The sequence below is a fragment of the Myodes glareolus genome, chromosome 6 (assembly GCF_982192425.1).
Source record: "Myodes glareolus chromosome 6, mMyoGla1.1, whole genome shotgun sequence".
NCBI lineage: Eukaryota > Metazoa > Chordata > Mammalia > Rodentia > Cricetidae > Myodes > Myodes glareolus.
In genome coordinates this window covers 13,224,819-13,244,970 of record NC_142031.1, presented here as the reverse complement: position 1 = coordinate 13,244,970, position 20,152 = coordinate 13,224,819, and the positions used below count along the sequence as shown (strand labels likewise).

Here is a 20,152-nt window from a genome sequence, read left to right as displayed (position 1 = left end):
AGACCCTTCATGGGAGGCAGAGACAGGTGAGACCATGACTGTGATGCCAGTGAGACTCTTGTCTCAAAAAAACAACAGAACCAAACAAAGGGAAAACAAGGAAGGAAGGAAAAGCCCTACTCTTTTAAGAAATTCTAAATTCTCTACTTCTGCAGGGCATGGGCACAAGTCACTGGGGCTGTTCTACAACCTCACCTACTATCAATCTTCTATCAAAAGAAAAAGAATCTTGAGAGATAAAGAATTAGAATCTCTCCAACAAGGCTAGATTCAACGTTCTCTAAGAATCACCATCATTTTCTCAATCCGTTCCCAGATTCCCAGTATCTCCTTCAGCAGTCCCTTTCCCTCAGCATCTCATTTAGTACCAGCCCTACTATACTAGACTGTGTGTCTGTGTACACACGTGCATCTCCACGTATCCAAGGCCATGTGGAAGACACACTGGGTGTGCCTTCCTTGACCATTTCATGCCTTATTTTCATTCTCATTTTGTAGCCTTGGCTAATCTGGAACTCATTGTATAGACCAGACTGGCCTAGAACTCATAGACACTCACCAGCCTCTGCCTCCAGTATTGGGATTAAAGGGTTATGTCAGCACACTCAGCCTACATCTTAGCTTTAGAGACAGGGTCTCTCACTGAACTTGGAGCTAGACAAATGAGCTAAGTTGGCTGGTCAATAAGCTCCAGGAGTCCCCGTCTCCAGCTCCCCAGTGGGGGTGATGCTGCACATCACCGTGCCAGGCAGTCACTAGGTGCTAGGGATCTGAGTCCAGGTCTGTGTGGTTCCATGGAGAGCATCTTATCTATGGAGCCATCTCCATGGATTCCTGATAGGCTTTTTTTTTTCTGCCAATATGGGAAACTAAGCTGACAAAGGGAGAGGTAATCAGTAATATATTTTCTTCTGAAGTGTACTAAATAGCATTATTTTCCTTTTTCATTAACTACAATTCCAAAATTTTTCAGTGTCTAACAAGGTTTCCTTTAGATTTATACGAAAAAATCGTAATAGGGCAATTCTGCACACTACCAAATGTTAATTGGTAAAGCCGTAATTAATGATGTAACAGAAGCAACAGACTGTTACTGCTACAGCTGGCATTTCATAAGCATGTGCAGCTCTTATCCATTAAGAAGATACAGAGGCAGGCATGAGAGAAGCAGAGCTGAGATCTGACTGCTAGTCTTGGATTCATCTATTAGTACTAAATGCATCTAAAGTTAGTGGGGGAAAGAAAGGGTGTGACTTGGGTTAGAAGAGGGGCTAATATACACAGGTCAGGACATACCAACCTTTTCCAACTGTGGAAACACGACCTATAATCCCAATTAAATCTAGGGAGAGAATTGTGAACATAACTTCCCCAATTTTGGCCCCTCTTACAGGGGTAATCCACCTTCTTAGTGGGCAAGGGTGTCAAATGATATTTAGATGAACCACAAGAAAAAAAATCTTAGTGATCAGACAAATAATTCCACAGGAAGCAAGTAGTCCCAGACAAACTGTAACTCTCAAACCCCCAGACTTCTTTCTTGAGATAGTAGACAATTATAAATTGATCCACATTCATAAAAATCTGCAGCCCTAAACACGATCAGGCAGCTGGCATCGAGGAAAATCTCTCTACAATTCCAGTGAATGAGGAACAAAGTTGCTGACAACTGTCCACTTTTGTAGACATCCAGCCTAGTCAATGTGACTGCTGTATCCACAACTGACAGTGCTGTGTTCAATGCTAAAGGTCCTTCAACAGGGTGGCAACCTGCGTTAGAAGTGGACAGTAATCCTCTTCCCCTCGGCTAATGGAGTCTGAGATGGCAGCATCCCATACATTCCAGCAGTTAGGAGGCGGCTGTACTCCAGCATTTACGAATGTCCACAATTTCTATTTCCCCATTCCATCAAGTGTAATTCCACAGAAACTGAATATATCCAAAAGGGAAAAATCCAGCAGTGCCTTTGTTTTTCCTCACCCAGGTACACATTTCCATGCTCAAGTATTGGTTGTAGTATCCAAATGGTTGAATCAACGATCTGCTAGATATTTTGTGACAATCCGATTTGTTTGTAGACTTTGCATACTGAAAACTGAGAGGTGCTTATCAGCTTGTAAAAGATCTGCAGGCTCTTGATATTCCGGAAATATTCCACACAGCCCGAAGACAAAACCAGTAGCCAAATAGCTCCATCTGGTAGTAAGGATATATCCAAGGAAGGCCTTGATAATATCCAACAGGAGGGATACTTCCTTCTAGAAGCCAGGTAACTCCAAAATTGATGATGCTGCAGGACCTCTTCCACCACGTCAGCTCAGGAGTAGATATCCAATCTGCTGCAGCAAATATCCTCTATGGTTCCATGAAGTACCAGCCACTGGGACAGACATCACTTCCGTTTCCAACCCAAAATAGGAAACATGAGAATGCCCAAAACTTTAAATCCATCTGGGGCCCCTAAATTTGAGTTTCTGTTTCTCACCACATCAAATACAAAATACCTGCCTACAAAAACCTTGGAACTTACCCATCGAGTCTCCGTTCATAGCGTCCTTCTCGTGCATGAAGTGATGGTGGAGGGCCATAAGCAGGCCCTCCACCACTTCCTCTGAACCCAGAAACCTCTCTACTACGAGATGCTATGGAAACTGTATCATCCAATCCCCGAGCAGCACTTGGAATAGTGCCTGGTTCATTATAATCCGTGCGTAGGTCTCTATCTCCCATTTTGTTGACTGAGTTGTGAGCTTTCTGTGCACTTTTGATGTCCACAAAATCCACAAAGGCAGCCACTCCTCCTTCAGACCCCCGCTTGGGGAGAATTTTGACACTTTCCACGCGGCCATATCTGGAAAAAATGAAGGAAAGTTATTTGTGTGTATCACTACCATCCTACAATGTTTCCTTTTAAGGTAATTTACATTATATATGTATGGAACATAAACTACAAAGTGGCTTTTTGTTGGGGATACCTATTTGTAAACGTTTATGGTGTAGGAGGCCAGAGATCCACTACGGGAGTCTTACTCCCCCTCCTCATTTTCTGAGACAGGGTATCGAGCTTGATCTGGATAGATGGGAAACCAGCAAGGAGATCAAAAGGTTGTCTAGCATTGTGAAGGTACTAGGGGTCAAACACCAGTCTCTGTGTTTGAACAGCAAGTACTTTACGAACTGAGTCATCTCCCCAGGTCCCAAAATAGCTATTTAAAAGGCTCCCACGTAAAACACACACACAGAATCACACAATTTTTGAAAGTTCATTTGCACTCAACAGGTTTTATACTCTCTGAGACAAATATTTGCACATCTTGTTTGGTCTGGTTTGTTTTTTCGAAACAGGGTTATTCTGTGTATCTCTGGCTGTCCTAGAACTCACTCTGTAGACCAAGCTGGCCTCAAACTCACAGAAATCCGCCTGCCTCTGCCTCCCGAGTACTGGATTAAAAACGTGCGTCACCACCGCCTGGCTGCCACATCATTATTTCTATTTCTCTCATTTGTATGTCTGAAACTAAATTAAACTTTCCAGATACTTAACCAAAACAAACCCCTCAAAAGTTCTCAGTCATCTTTACATTGTAACAAAGATTATTAAACCTAAAATAAAATTAAAGTGGCTTTAAAATATTGAAGTGGGATCTGGTAACATATGACTACAGTCCAGACACTCAGGAGATACAGGCAAGAAGGTTGAGAACTATTGCCAACCTGACTACATGGAGTGTTCTAGAACTCATGAGATAGACAGTCTACTTCACGAAGAAACACTTTATTTATTTATGTACTCATGTAGATTAGACATCCACGTGATACAGTGGACAGGTGATGGCCAAAGGACAACTTTCCCAGAGTTGGTTTTTCTCCTCCCACTGTGTGGGTTCTGAAGATCAAACTCAGATTGTCGGACTTGGTAAGCGCTTCCCCCTTTATTCACCTATCCATCCCACCAGCCCAATAACTGTACTCTATGACTTCTGGGGGGAGAGGCCCAGGAACTCTAGTGTCCTCAAACTCACTGGAAATGAGTGACCTTAAGCTTTCAGGGCTCCTAAAGGGCTGGGTTCACAGGTATGCACACCACCATGAACCGTTTGTGCAACGTTAGGAACTTGTGTGCTCAAGCAAGCACTTTGCCAAACTCACTGTACAGACCTGGCTTAGACTTGAACTCAGAGATCTGCCTGCCTCTGCCTCCCCAAGTGCTGGAACTAAAGGTCTGAGTCGTCGAGCATGGCTAAACTCACTTTTTAATTAAATGGACAAAATGCTTTGACAAAATAGATTTCCTGTGAGGTGACACATCCTATAATCTTGATCCTGTAACCCCAATACTTGAGAGTTAGAGGCAGGAGGATCAGGAGTTCAAGACCACCCTTAGTTATATGCAACTTTGAAACCAGCCTAAGCTCCAGGAGACCCTGTTGGAGGGGAGGACAGGAAAGAAATCTAGATATTTTACTGTAATTATCCAGCTAGTCTGTGACTATTAAAAACTCAAACCCTCCACCTCCTGGGTACTGCAATTAAAGGCATGTGCCACCTCACCCAGCCAGAGGTAACTTTTCTCTTTTATATTTATTTTATGTGTATGAGTGTTTTTTGCCTGTATATGTATATGTGCACCACATGTAGTCTGGTGCCTTCAGACGTTAGAGGAGGGGCTGAAACTGGAATTACTGACGGTTGCTGGGAGTTGAACTTGTGATATCCTTAAGAACAAGTGTTCTTAACTACTGAGCCATCTCTCCAGCCCCCAGAGATTGTGTGTGTGTGTGTGTTTCTTTTTTTTCTTTTTTTTTATATCCACCATTTTCCACCCATAGCTGGCTAAACCCAGAGGGCTGACTAATCCACTAATCATCTAAGCTTTCTGGACAGAATAAAAAACTACCCAAAATATTGTCAGGTTTCCTCACGGTTTAGTCTTTCAACACTCTAAAGTGTCTATAGTAAACATTAACAGTCCTTAGAAGTTCCCTGAAGAATGCAATTTCAGTATGTTAATGACCTCAGAGCCTCTGTGTGGGAACTCAGCAACACAGCAGAAGAAAAGCCTGAGACCCAGTAGAGACTGAGGCCGCTCCAGGAGTAGCGTGGCTTTAAAAGTGATGTTCTGGGTGCTGGAGAGATGACCCTGTGTTGTGTCAAATGACTTAGAACTGCCTATGGTTCCAGCTCCAGGGATCTGATGCCCTCTTCTGGCCTTCACGGGCACCTGCACAAGCATTACATACCCACATATACCCAACACATATACGTAATTTAAAATAAAAACTTGCCAGGTGGTGGTGGTGTACGCCTTTAATCCCAGCACTTGGGAGGCAGAGGCAGGCGGATCTTTGTGAGTTTCAGGACAGCCAAGGCTACATAGAGAAATCCTGTCTTGAAACCCCACCCTCAAAATTAAACAAGTAAATTGAAATAGATAGATAGGTGGGTGGGTGATAAAAATTTGGGAAAAAAAAAGTATTATTGGGTGGTGGTGGCCCACATCTTTAATCCCAGTATTTGGGAAACAGAGGCAGGCAGAGCTCCAGGTTTGAAGCCAGCCTTGTCTACAAAGTGAGTTCCAGGACAGCCAGGGTTATACCGAGAAACCATGTCTCAAAACATCAACTTCCCCACCTCCAGAAAAAGAAAGAGAGAGAAAAAAAAAAAAGAAAGAGGAAGAACGGAAGGAAGAAAGTCGGTCTTAGGGGCTAGAGAGCTAATTAGCAGGTAAGAGTACAGGACAGGCTATTTTTTCAAATGACCTGGGTTTGGGTCCCAGCATCCTCATGGCACCACACAACCATCTGTAACTCCAGATCCAGGATTCTCTTTTGGCCTCCACAGGCACCAGGCACACAAATGGTGCATAGACATATAGGCAGGCAAAACACTCCTGCACATAAAAAATTGACAGAGCAAGTGAGACTGAGAATGAGTGTGTGTGTGTGTGTGTGTGTGTGTGTGTGTGTGTGTGTGTGTATACCGGGCTGAAAAGGTGGCTCAGTGGTCAGGAGTATGTATGATCTGTTCCCTGTTCAATCCCTAGGATCAGTGTCAAGTCCACAGCATGTGTCACACCAGCCTTCGCAGATCTGGCCCTGCTAACTCCACAGGCCCCTGCACTCGCTCCCATGTGGGTATCCACACATATACATAATTAAATTTTGAATTTTTTTTTTGTTTTTTTGAGACAGGATTTCTCTGTAAAAGAGCCCTGGATCTTGTTTATAGACCGACCAGGCTGGCTTCAGAGATCCACCTGCCTCTGCTTCCAGAATGCTGAAATTAAAGATATGTGCTACCACTGCCCAGCTTAAAATATTTTTAAAGAGCTTATGTTCTAGGGACTTAATTTATATGGTAACAAAACCAAGACTATTTGTTTCGTGGAATTTAAAACTGCAGTTTCCTTAAAGATGAAAAGAAGACCTTCCTAGTCTAAAACAACCCCCCAGTTTCACAAGAAACTTGCTACCCAATTTCCAGAGCAACACTAACCACGCAGAACCGCATCAGCCTGCCCAGCACCACAGTAACAGTAGGGCAGCCCAAGAAGCACCTCCGTGGTGGAGCGGGCTTCACTTGCATGAGTGGGTTCAGTCCCTAGTAGCCAAAATCAAGAAGCATTGGTATGTTAAAAGTTAATAATTTCTTTCAACTTCTCCCTCATTAGCTGGAGCTGGATTAACAAAAATGTATGAATAATTTTAATTTCACCTTTTGAAACTGGTCTCATAGGCAACAACAACAAACTGCCACATACTTCATTTCCATAGTCCTCCCCCTTCATACAACAATCCTCCCTGAGTCATTCTTGAAACAAGACAAGAGAACTACACCCTACTAAAGAAAATAACTCATCAAGTTTTCCACCTTACCCCGCTTTGTCTACAGCTAGAGGATCGTATTTCAGGAGCTGGGAGTATATATAGCTCAGTGACAAGAGTACTTGCCCAGCATGTACAAGGTCCTGGGTTCAAATCCTAGCACACATATATACACAAAGATCAAAATTCACAACATAGCCAGGCACAGTGGCTCACCCCTATAATCTAGTGCTCTGGAAGTTAAGGTGGGAGACCAACATTCTGAGGCTGAGCAGGCCTATAGCAAGACCCTATCTCAAAACAACAAAATTTGAAGCATGAGGAATACCTATGATCCCAGCACTCAAAAGCTAGCTGCAGTAAGATCAGTCATTCTGTCCTTGGCTGCATAAAGTCTAACCTGCCTAAGCTATATGATATCCTATTTCAAATCAGAGGTAGGAGGGGATCCTCATCTACCAATATGGAAGTTTCTTGTTTCGTTTTGTTGTTTGTTTTTTTTTTAATTTGGTAACTATTTATTTTTTTGAAACAGTATCTTCCAAAACAGCCCAGTTTGGCTTCACACTGGTGACTGTCCTAGGTCACTCTCCTGAGCCCTTGGAGCGCCAGGTGCACTCACCAGTCACTGCAAAGCTTGCCTTCTCCTTTGCAAACAAGATTCTGAGGCTAGGGCGGTTGGGGGTGGAGCGCTCAGTGGCTGAGCTCTTGTTACTCTTGCAGAAAATCAGGCTTTGGTTCCCAGCTCTCAGATGGTGGCTCACAATCCTCTGTTAACTCCAGTTCTAGGGGACATGATGCTCTCTTCTGACCTCCACAGACACCAGGGACACACGGTGCATGACACATGCACATGCAGACAATATACTCATACACACAAAATGCAAAATTCTAAAATACAAAAAAAAACCCTCTAGGAATTAAAGAAAAAATCTAACGTGCAATTAATTTATGTTATGAAATTGACTTACAAATTTTAGTTACTAAAGATGGTTAAAAACCCAAAATCAGCCAGATGGTGGTGGTGCACGCCTTTTAAATCCCAGCATTCAGGAGGCAGAGGCAGGCAAATCTCAGAGTTTGAGGCCAGCCTGTTTTACAGAATGAGTTCTAGGGCAGCCAGGGCTATACAGAAAAATTCTGTCTTGGAAAACAAACAAAACAAAATATCCCTAAGCCAGCACAACAGTTGACCAGAACACCCTCATTGCTTTTTTTCTTGGGGAAGGATGGTGAGACAGGTTTGGTTTTCCTGGACACCACTATGGAGAACAAGCTGGTCTTGAACCTGCAGCAATTTTCCTGCCTGTCTCTGGATTACAAGTGTGAGCCAACACATTGGGCTCCTGGTCTCTACAGAAAAAGCTAATACCCTGAGCTATCCGTGTCCTTGGAGTGCCAGGAAAGGAAGGAGGGAACAGGATTTAAAACTAATATATGTTCAACCTCTGCCAAAGCAAGCAAACAAACAAACAAAAAATCACTGGGCTGTGGTATAACCTCGAGGAAAGAAGCAGAGATTGGTTGCAATGCAAAATCCCTATGATACAGGAAAGGGCCCAACCAACACCCAACCCCAAAAAGAAAAAAAAAAAAAAAAAGAGAGAGAGAGAGGAGGAAAATACTAAATCAATCAACGTAAGCCGCTCAAGGGCTGGGGAATTAGCTCAACAATGGAGCCTATATGTAAGGCTCTGGGTTTGAGAGGGAAAAAAATTCTTCACATGGGGCTGGTCAGACAACTCAGCAAGTCAATTCTCTTGCAGAGTTCAGTTCTCAGCACCCGCACCGGAGGCTCACAACTGCCTCCCGCTGATCTAGGCCCTCTTCTGGCCTCTTCCAGCACTGCACCACAGCAGAACGGTTTTTTTTTAAGAAAAGAAAAAAAAAGAAAGGTATTTTAGGATTATAGCTTTGAACAGTCACTCGTGTTTAAAAACAAGGGAAGAATTAGTCATTTCGGTGTAATTATGATGATAATAGTACTGTGGTATCTTTAAATAGTCTTACATTTGAGAAGTACTGAAACACTAATAGATAAAATAAGACATCTGAGATCTGTTTCAAAACAAAGGGTTGAAGTGATAGCTTCTTGGTTAAGAGTGAGTCTGGCTGGGCATGGTGGCCCACACCTTCAATTCCTAGCACTTGGGAGGCAGAGGCAGGTGGATTTCTATGAGAACAACAGGCTGCTCTACAGAGCAGGTTCCAGGTCAGCCAGAGCTACCCTGTGCCACTCTGCCACAAAAACAAATCAAAACAAAAAAGCCTGTATCCCAGCAGCACTTACGGACACTGAGACACAAAACTGCTTCAGGTTAAGAAAGAATCCATTGGAACTCAGCAGTTAAGAGTACCTGCAGCTCTTCCGGAGGACATGGGTTTAGTTCCCAGCACCCACATGGTGGTTCACAATCATCCGTTAACTCCAGTTCCAGGGGATCCAATGCCCTCTTCTGACCTCTGTGGGTACCAAGCGTGCACACAATGCACGTACATACATGCAGAAAAACATACACAGAAAGTAAAACTAATAAATCTTTAAATCTTGGGAACTGGAGTGATGGTTCAGTGGTTAAGAGCACTGACTACTCTTCCAGAGGACCCAGGTTCAATTCCCAGCACCCACATGGCAGCTCACAAGTACCTGTAATTCCAGTTTCAAAGGACCCAAAACCCATGGCAAAACACCAATGCACAAAAAATAAAAATAAATACCAGGGCTACACAGAGAATCCCTGTCTCAAAAACCAAAACAAATAAATAAAGAATTTTTAAAAAAAAAATGGAATCTCTTTCTTGATGTAGTGGTTTGCACCTTTAATCCCAGCACTCCAGTGGCAGAGGCAAGTCAATCTCTGAGTACTAGACCAGCTTGGTCTCCAGAGCGAGATCCTGTCTCCAGAAGGGGGGCAGGTTATAAAGGAAAAAAGAGTTCACGTTCAACCTTGTAGTGAATTCTAACCCATCATTGGCCACAGAAGATCGTACTGAAAGAAAAGAAAGGGGGGAGGGGTGACAAAGGCTGCACTAGGGTTTCTCTGAAGTTCAGAGCTGTACATGCTCTGTATGGTAAACTTCAGGAAAATGATTTTCCCAAGTCCACATTAAAGGCTGCTGCTTGCATTATTCATTGTTAGACAACATCATCATAATGAATTTCCTAAAACTTGTTCTCAACAGAATATAACAAAGTCGATAAATGAATTATTTGACCAGCAGGAGAAAAAACACACCCCAGACCAATGAACTGTTTAATCCCAAACCTAGGGTGCAAGCAGATCATCAAGTGCAAGGTGGTACTGAGTTTGCTATAAAATGCACCAAAGGCAACGTCTCTGACAGAGAAGGAAAGGGCAAAACCAGGGAAGTCACTTCCTATGCCGTCTTTTTTTCCTTGCCAGCCTCATCATGCTGGATTCCAAGGAATTGCTAAGAGCCTCCAGAGGCCATGTCCTCAGAAGTGGCAGGAGTGGGTGGGAGTCCGAGTAACTGGGAGAGCAGATACAAAGAACAGTAACTAGTGAGCACAGCTATACATATAAGGAAGGGAGTCTGGTTCACCACTGCTTCAGAAGAGATTTATAAATACAGAAAAGGGGAGGATAAAAACTTCTCATCCCTTGAGACAGATTAGTGGGTTTTTAACAGGGCTTGCTGTGGGTGTCTGGTGAGCTGGGTTTGATTCCTGGATCTTCTTAAGGGAAGAGAACCAACCCTCCAAAGTTGTCCTTTGAGCTACGTACTACACACACACACACACACACACACACACACACAAACACACATACCCCACAGCATGCTCAGGCCTGCATTCATGCACACCATACACACAGAATCATACGTGGACTCATTTTAAATTATATGGTACGTAGGCGGGTGTGATGACTCAGTGAAGAAAGGTGCTTGCTACCAAGCCTGTCGACCTGAGTTCAATTCCCACGGTAGAAGGAAAGAACTGCAAGTTGTCCTCTGACCACCACTCGCCTGCCATGGCAGATGTGCATACATATATGTACACGCAAGTAAATGTAAGTTAAGACACAGCTGCGTGTTCATGATTATACACGCATGTACAAATAAATGACACACAGCTCTGAAAGAGAAGAACCCTACAAAACTGAGACTTAAGATCTTGATTTCTTCTGCTGTCTCTCTTCCTGCTCAGATGTAGCTATCATTCTGTGTTTCTCAGCAATAAATCTCTTGTGGGGGGCTGGAGAGATGGTTCAGCAGGTAACAGAACATACTATTCTGGAAGACCCAAGTTCAAGTCTGAGCTGCCCATGGAAGGCAGCTATCTCACAACCAGGCAAGTAACTCCAGCTCCAGAGAATCTGATGCCTTTGGCCTCCACAGGCACCTGCACTCACAAGCACATACCCAGAGAGACCCGAGCACATTATAACTAATTAAAAATAAATCTAAAAGTTTTTATTTCTGCACAACTACACCCAGAGCAAAAAAAAATGTTTCTTCTAGAACTGGGATGTTAGCAAACAATACTAAAAATAAGCCTTTGTCATTCCTAAAACCCTTAAAAAAAATGAGGGGATACAGTAGGTAGTCACCCCCCAAAAGAGGGGGGTGGTTGGGAATTCTCTCTTTAAGAGTCCACCCTGGGCTCAAATTTATCCTCCTGCCTCAGCCTCCCAAGGAAGACAATCGCAGTGGCATGAAACACAAGGAAGAGCTGTCGGCCAGTGCTGAGGCTGCTAGGCAGAGACTTGATAGAGAGACTGACTACCAAGGCAATCCCAGGTACCTCCCACCAAGTACCCATCACAAGGGGAAGACTATAGTACGTAAACCAACCTAGTTAGGCAAATTTTCTGTGTTGTTTTAAGAGAAAGTCTTCTTACATAGCCCTGGCTGTCCTAGAACTCATAGACTGGCCTCAAACTCACAAAGATATGCCTGTCTTGGCCTCCCCAGCGCAAACTTAAAAGCAAAGTGAGGAGGACAAAGATGGAGAGGCACTGGATGCTTAAGAATGCTTAACGCTACCCACCACTCCCCCTAGACAGGGTTCTCTGTGTGACAGCCCTGACTGACCTGGAACTCTATAGACTCCGCTGGCCTCAAACTCACTGAGATCTGCCTGCCTCTGCCTCCCGAGTGCTGGAGCTAAAGGCCTGCACCACCACCACCCTACACACTTATCACTCTTGTGGATGGGGCTTCAATTCCCAGCACCCACATGGTGGCTCAAAACCGTCTGTTATTCCAGTTCCAGGGCACTTGGTACCCTCTTCTGATCTCCTCAGGCACCAGACACACGTGAGGTACACACACATACATTCAAGCAAAACAGCTATGTACATAATATAAAATAAGTCTTCAAAAAAACAAACCACCAGTGAGTAATGAGTCAGGTTATTACCCCCAGATCTAATCTGAAGATGGGAATCCATCAGCCCTGTGGTTTTCTTTCCAAGAACATGTGGCCTGATCTGGTCATAAGGAAGAACCAGAGAGACTCAGTCATCCTGAGAAGCTGTGTTCTTTAAAACTCTGAAGTGCAGGATGGATGGACTAGAAATAGAACCCAAAGATAAAAGAGAGCTTGCCACATTAGAAGGAAACTAGAGTCCAGACAGACAGCTGAAAGGACTGTCTATGTGGTACTACTGGCTAGGATTCTGGAAGAGCACATCCGATGAGCAGGTTTGCCCACCCTATAATTCTAGCACTCAGGCTGAGGCAGGGACTCATGGGGAGTTCAAAGTGAGACAGGCATTATCTTAGATTGCGCTAACTTCCTGAAATATGAAAATATACAAGCTGGGTGTGGTGGCTAAACCTATAATCCCAACTCAGGAGGAGGCAGGCTGGGGAAAGAGGGTCTCGTTTCAAAGACAGCCTACCTGGTTCCATGTAGTGAAACTGTCTCAAAAACAACATGTCAGAATTTCTATACTTAAAATCATAAAAAACTGAATCCAAATACTAAAATCAGAAAAGAAGTTCCCTTCATAGGCTGCTTGCCTACCATGCATGAAGCTCCAGCTGATGCCTACAAACCACATAAACCAGCCCTGACAGGTCACACTAAAGTCCCAGCACAAGGAGGTCATTCTCAAACTAGCAAATTCAAGGCCAGACTGAGAATAGGGAGACCCTGTCTCAAAAACAAAAAGCAACCCAGTATGCTGGCTTAATCCCAGCAGTTGTGAGGCAGAGGCAGGAGGTGAATCTCTATGCTTACTGGAGGTCAGTTTGAACTATGCATCAAGTACCAGGGCCAGCCAAGGGTACATTAAGGAGACCCTGTGCCCCCCCCCACAGAAAAACAAAACAAAACAAGGCACTGGTGGTGTATTGTATGCCTTTAATCCCAACACTAGAGAAGCAGAGGCAGGTGGATCTGTGAGTGCATGGACAACCTGGTCTACAGAGTGAGTTCCAGGATAGTGAGGGCTACACAGAGAAACCTTGTCTCAAAAAAAAGGGGGGGGGAGGGAGGGAGGGAAAGAAAAGAAAAAATAATCTACAGTAGAATGACAAAAATCCCAATTTAAATTCAGTGAATTCTTTGTCTGCTTTTTTGTGTGTTTGTTTTTCGAGACAGAATTTCTCTGTGAACTCTGTAAATCAGGCTGGCCTCAAACGCATGGAGATTTGCCTACCTCTGCCTCCCAACCTCCCAAGTGCTGAAATTAAAGGCATCTCACTATGTAGCCCTGGCTGGCCTGGAGCTCATAAAGATCTCCCGGCTTCTGCAGATTTGCAGATTTCTAGAACTAAAGGGGTTAAGCGCCACTCAAAAGTCCTCACACTAACTTTTAACTTAGTGGACAAGGACACTCTGAAATATGCAAAGCACATATTTGAAAACCAGTATGTATGACTCAGAAAAATCACAAGCTGGGGGTGCATGAAATGGCTCAGCACTTGCTGCTCTGCCAGAGGACCGGAGTTAGGTTCCCGGTGCCCACATGGGTCTCTAACTTTAGTTCTAGGAATCCACACCCTCCTTTAGCCTCCCTGGGTGCCAGACATGCAAGCAAAAGAGGTTCAACCCAGGGATCCAATAGTAAGAACTTGCCATGTCTAAGACCCTGGTTCCATCCTCAGCTGAAATAAAGAAGGGAAGCAAAAATAATAGAAAAGAAATCTCCAACTGGATATTCAAGTTTTCATGAAATATATTAAATAATTTTAAAAATGTAGTAGAGTCTACTGGGTCAGGCTTGTAATCCCAGAACCTGGCAGGTGGAGAGAGAAAGCCAACCTGGGTCATACAATTAATAGTAACTACCGCAGCCTGGTACGAGAAGACCAACTTAAAAATAAAATTTAAAAATAACCAAATACTTCAAACTAAGGGAATGTGAGAGTTGGAAACACATGGCAAGGCTTTGCTCCCATCACCACTACTATCTTTATGGCATTCTACATAAAGATTTCCAAAGTTTCAGCATTAACATGGCTAAAAACATCTCATAAACCAAGCCTGAGACCTCTTCATAAGCACAGTAAACAGTATAAGCCAAGGCAACCAAGAGCCTGGGTTGAGTGCCTTCTCCAAGACAAACGCCGGCATACTTCTTTGAAAGGAACCCTCTATTTTCCTCCAACCTGCCACATACATTTTTTACAGGACATAAAATATTATCTTAAGCATTCTATATTAATTTTAATGCTACTTCAAGATAACTGAATTTTCCTGAGATTTCAAAATAAGCAAAAAAAAAAGTCCAACATGAAAATACACACTCAAAGTCACCATATTCCAAACTAGAGGTGACATCAAAAAAGCCATCTGATCACAAGTAAAAAAAGGACACAGCAATGGTGGCATCTAAGAATATCCTCGTGAAGAAGTATGGATGAAAACGCATGCTATTATTTTACTTTGTGATCAAAAAGATATATGAACATATGTAATAACTTTTAACAGAAAAACCATTGTGCTAAAACATTTCAAACAAAAAATTGTTTTTAAGGAGGGAACACCCCAGTCAATGGCTATATAATATTTAACCTGTCTATATATAAAGGACCAGTGATGGGTGGATGAGAAAAACCCAGTGTGTGACTCACTTAAATCTGAAAATAAGACAAAAAGAGTGTTTAGGTCTTTACGGGATTCTATTCATTTGTTCATTCCAATTCAAAGAGTCGCCTTTGCACACACCTCTCTCCGGCCAGACAGCAACCAATTGTGCAATTCCTCCCTCCAACGCTTCAACTCTGCTAATATACAAAGGAAAGGACTTTCCATTGTGGCCCTGCAATGAATCTTTGTTAACTAAAACTCTATTCAGAAACAGTCGTTTAATTTTCTTAATTCAGCATACAGAAAGCTGTAAAGAGAACGAACACAGAAGATTTATTATATGCAAGAAGGTAAAGCCAATTTTTAAAAAAATACTCTTATGTTCTAAGGTTCGGCCTTTCTTTGGCGCTGGGTTTGGGGGGAAATCAGCACCCTTCCCTCCATCTTCCGTACAGTAAAAGCACTAATGAAAATACAAACTGAGGGAGACCTTCACTTCTGCCACCGTGGCTGTCCGATTTAGCCTTCATGGTTTTTTGTTGTCCTTTTAATACGAATACCTACTGCAAAAGCCTAACCACTGTTAAAAGAACATTCATCTTCAGAGCATTTTATGTAATGTATTCCCAGTATACACCTCTTAATCCTGTAAAACAGTTATTAGTTAATGTTGCAATCAGCTAGGGAAAAGGGTAGAAGCAGGCACTCAGGTTCGGTTTTAATACAGGTTTCGTGTGGGTTTTTCTCATTCTGAGGTCTACAAAGCACAGAGGTTGAATGCCATTAAGTTTCCTCATTTTGGTGCCTTTTCATCCCTTTTGATTAAATGATTCAAATTCTGTTTTCCTTCCTAGTAGCGATCACATATTTAACAAAGCACATTCCACATTAGGGATAAAAGGCTGGTCAACTTAACTCCACAACTGGATCGCCTAGTACATTTTTTGTAGGCAGAAAGATAAGCAAGAAACCAGAAACAGAGAGTACCTGTTTGGGGCTAAGTGCAGGAACATGAGAACTGGGAATTCCAGGGTCAAGAGGGAGAGAGAGATTACTTTCTGTTACCTTCTCATGCTCTGCACCCATTAAAGGTGTACTACCCAAATAAAAATCCATTCCTTTGAAAGTGAGAACTGTAGTCTTTACAATAGGCGTTTCGGGGACACAAGTCTGCAGAGGCTTCAAATAACCTGCTTTTTTTTTTTCTTTTTTTAAATCAAGAGCATCTGCTTTTGCCCTATCTACATCAGGTAAATGCTGCTGTAAAAGCAGGGTCAGCAATGTGCGGGTGAGCCTTCTGCTAGCGTGGTGTTCCCCGGGCTCTCCAGACAACCCTCCTGCGCGCCTCCTCCCTCCCTCCCTCCCTCCCTCCCTCTCTCCCGTGCATTCTGAGCGGCTCCGCCGATTCCCACATAAAGTGGGTCCTGGCCGCCATCTTAGAGAGTCATTCACACCAGCCGGACCGTGGCACCACACTTCCCAGCCTCCTAGAACCGCCCCCGACCACTTCCTCCCTGCTCTCCATCATCTTGCACAGGGGGTCAAACTCCAAGTCTGGGGCAAGCAGTGTCTCTGAAATCTGCATAATATAAAATGTCAAGTCTGACCACAGAACACAGGAGCTGAGCGAATGCGGCAATGCACGTGTCTGCACGTCGGTGCGTATCAATTTCCCATGTAGAGACCCACAGGAGATCCACCGAGAGATTAAAGTGAGCACTCCGCTGAGGGTTTCCACTCCAAAAACCCGCTAAGTGTTTCCTCCTCAACACTACAGATATGCTCCGGAGGGCAGGGACCCGGGTCGAGTGAGGGGTGGAGCAGCACCGGCAGAGAAAGTTCCCATCTGCTCGCGCTCCAGCTGCGGCAGTCCCCCTTCATCCCGGGGCACGGAAGCCAACTGCGTCCCAGGTCTCCCCCTCTCCAGCGTCTCAGGAACCATGTAGTAAACACCCGCAGTCCCGGGCAGCGCGCACCTCCCCCAGGCCTGCGGAGGACAGCCCGGCAGGTTATGAATGGCCTGCCCAGCTCCTTTTCACACGCGGGCACGCGCACATGCGCGCTCCAGAGGCCAAGATTTAATACTCCGGTAACAGCAACGGCCAACAGAATCAATGGCCCTCTATCAGTCAGACAGAAATGCGCTCACGCTTCCCAGGCCTCCTCAAAGAGGATCCAGACCTGGTGACACAACCCATTTACCTAGGTTGACTCTAATGAGGATGCCCCCCCCCCCAATGTCACTGCCTTCACACACTGGATAGTGGGAATTCAAAGTACGCCTAACTTGGAACCTTCCAGGATATTGGATATGGGGAAAAACTAATTTCCACAGACGATCAAAGATTTGCTGTGTTCCTTCTCAATAAGTCAAAGTATGAATAAATCCTCATTGTATGTAAGGATGCATTCTGAGGCCTCTACCAGTTACCGGACACATGTTTCTGGGAGCAAACAAGAGCTAAATGCTAACAACCTATGAAAAGTAACATTTATTTTTTTATCTTCCACGCGCGAAAAAAAAATTAGAGAAACTAAAAGTCACACCTAATCGCTAGAGATAATGCACTTTTTGGCTATTTCCTTAACGAGTTCGGAGGTTGGAGGATCTCCTGTAACAGTGCGGCGCGGGAATGCATCCGCGGCGCTTTGGCGTCCACGCTCCCTTCCCCACGAGCCCCGGGACACGGGCAGCCCATCTAGCCGCCGCTGCCGAGCGCCGGACAGTCCGCTCCACCCCACCGCACCGACAGCAGAAGCATCTGCCGCTGCACGAATCTTCGGAGAGGAGCAGTCCCTGCTCCGGGTGCCTGCCACCTCCCGGTGCCGCACGATGCCTAGCACGGCTGCGGCACCCGCGCAGCCCCGGCTCTACGGGCGCTCCGGGACCGGACCAGCCGCGCTGTGCTGTGGGGCGGCGCGCAAAGACGCGACCCCACGGGACACACCGCTCCCGCTTCCTCGGTGGCCGCACAGCAGTCGTCCGCCCAGAGAGCCGGAGCCAGCCGCGCGTCGCCGCTCCGCCCGTGGCCAGCAACGGGCCGGAGAGGTGCCCGAGGTGCCAGCGCGGCCCCGGGCCTCGTGTCACTCACCGTTTGAAATGCTCGATGATCTTCTCTTCCCGCACGTTCTCCGGTAAGTTTCCCACCCAGAGGTGCCTGGTTTCCCGGACCATGCTGAGCGGCGTGCCGGCGACCGTGGTGGCTGGCTCCCCCTCGCCGGCTTCGTACGCGGCCGTCGTCAGCGCTGGGAGGCGGGCGCCGGGGCGGCGGCGGCGGCGGCTGCGGCGGTGGCGTCGGCAGCGGCGGCGGCTCCTCCGGCTCCCCCCGGTGCAGAGACCATCCCTCTCCCCCAGGTTCTGACTCTCGGGCCTCGCAGCTCCGCTCTGCCGCCACCACACACCCGAAGCCGACCCTCGCGCTCCGGCGGCGCATGCGCGCGGGCGGCGGCGGGCGGGGGAGCGGGAGGAGGGGCGAGCGAGACCCGGGCGGCCGCGACTACGACGGAGCCGGCGCTGTGGCTGCCGGACGCTTCCCACCGGCGCGCGCGGCCCGCCTCCCGCCGCCTGGCCACCGCCCCCTGGCCGCGGGCGCGCGCGCGTTCTCCCGCCCCGACGCCGAGTTCCTCCCAGCTGGCGCGCAGGCGCGCGGAGCCCCGAAGTGGGAGGAATGCGGAGCCGGGAAGCGGCGCCCGCGCACTCAACTTAGTGCGCAGGCGCGACGCGGGGCGGGAGTCTGGCAGCCCGAGGTGCCCGGGGATGCTGGGGCTGCTTTTTCCCCCGCGTTCAGGCGTTGCTCTGGGGAAACACAAGCGAACCGGGTTAGTTTCGAGGCACAGCGGTTTCTAGAGGCCAAAGTCCCCATCCCTCTCTGCCCTGCGTCACGCCCCTGACCGTTTCCGGTCGACTGAATCCCCGCCTGCTTGGGAAAGTGGTCGGAACCAGGACGCCCTTTTCACCGCCCAGAACAAGGGACTACAGCTGCAGAACCCATCCCTCCCAAGAATCATTGGCTTGTAACATTAAGCAATTTTTTATATGGGAGCTTGCGAAACCTTTTCCAAGATGTGTCTTTGCTCATAGTTACGGTACGCAAGAACTAGAGCTGAAATGATACAGGCGTCTCAAACAGTTCCCCTCAAAGAGTTTGGCATACTTTGTTGTTTAAACAGGGAGGATTAGACCTCCAGCCTTTCCAGGTTTTTGAAACTTTGACTTTTTACAAAAGGCCTCCTTACAGAAAGATAAAGCCTTTAAAGGCAACTGTAGAATAACAGGGGGGAATATCTAGTTCATTAAAACTGTCAGCAAACTCATTCTTTTAATTCTTCATACACAAAAGTAAAATGTGAAACCAAGGTTCTATGTCTATTTGTACCATTAAATATTATGAAGTACGCCGGAGAGTGGTGGCGCACGCCTTTAATACCAGCACTCTGGTGGCAGAGGCAGGTAGATCTCTCTGAGTTCGAAGCCAACCTGTTCTACAAGAGCTAGTTCCAGGACAGGCTCCAAAGCTACAGAGAAACCTTGTCTCTATAAACAAAATATATTATGAAGTGCATAGTACACACGGGGTTCTGACCAAGAGCCTTGCTCACCCCTAACAAGGGCTCTTTATCACTGAGCTACACTCCCAGTTCTTCCTGTTGTTTTGTTGTTGTTTGTTTATCTTAAATTGGAGGGTCTTTCGGAGCGGTTGTTTGTGTTTTGATAAAAAGGTTTCCTATAAGGGGCTGGAGAAATGACTCAGCGATTAAGAGCACTGACTGCTCTTCCAGAGGACCCGGGTTCAATTCCCAGCACCCACATGGCAGCTCACAACTGTCTGAAAATCTGGTTCTAGGGGACCTGACACCTTCACACCAATGCACATAAAATAAAAGATAAATTTAAAAAAAGTTTCCTATAGCTCAGGCTAGTCTTCTAAGTCTGCATCAACCTCCCAGTACTGAGACTGCAGCCCTAAGCCCACCATACTGCTACACGAACTGAATAGGCAGTATTTTTAATTGGATATATCATAAACAATAGCAATACTATCTGGGGTCACTTGCACATAATTGTTTCTTTTGTTCTACAAAGGGTGAAGGTGTCATTTTTTTCTGTCTTATTTGTTTATTTTCGTCTGCCAATATTCCTGATGGTGGTGAAATCTGAGTACTCATTAGTCTTTCTTGTATTGGTTTAATACTCTTTACTGGATTTAATATATCTGACTTCAGCCGATTTGCTCACCTGAAATAATCTTGGGACGTTCACAAAACTAAACAAGTCCCAACACTGAGACGATACAAATGTGAGCTGGGTGTGGTAGCACTTCAGAT

The 20,152-nt window shown here is 45.7% G+C and overlaps 1 protein-coding gene across 2 annotated transcripts in view; it reads right to left on the bottom strand.

Moving 5' to 3' along the window:
• The window catches only part of Spen (spen family transcriptional repressor), a 73,924-nt gene extending 55,820 nt beyond the window's left edge, over nt 1–18,104 (bottom strand). Inside the window, exons 1-2 of one of the 2 annotated variants that reach the window (XM_085690329.2) lie at nt 17,920–18,104; nt 2,532–2,852 (exon numbers count right to left, since the gene is read on the bottom strand). In XM_085690329.2, the coding sequence (XP_085546455.2) occupies nt 2,532–2,852; nt 17,920–18,002 (404 nt within the window). In that variant the 5' untranslated portion in view covers nt 18,003–18,104. The remainder of the gene's footprint in view (nt 1–2,531; nt 2,853–17,919) is intronic. The other variant, XM_085690327.2, reaches the window with a different exon arrangement.
• Nucleotides 18,105–20,152: the final 2,048 nt, after the last annotated feature.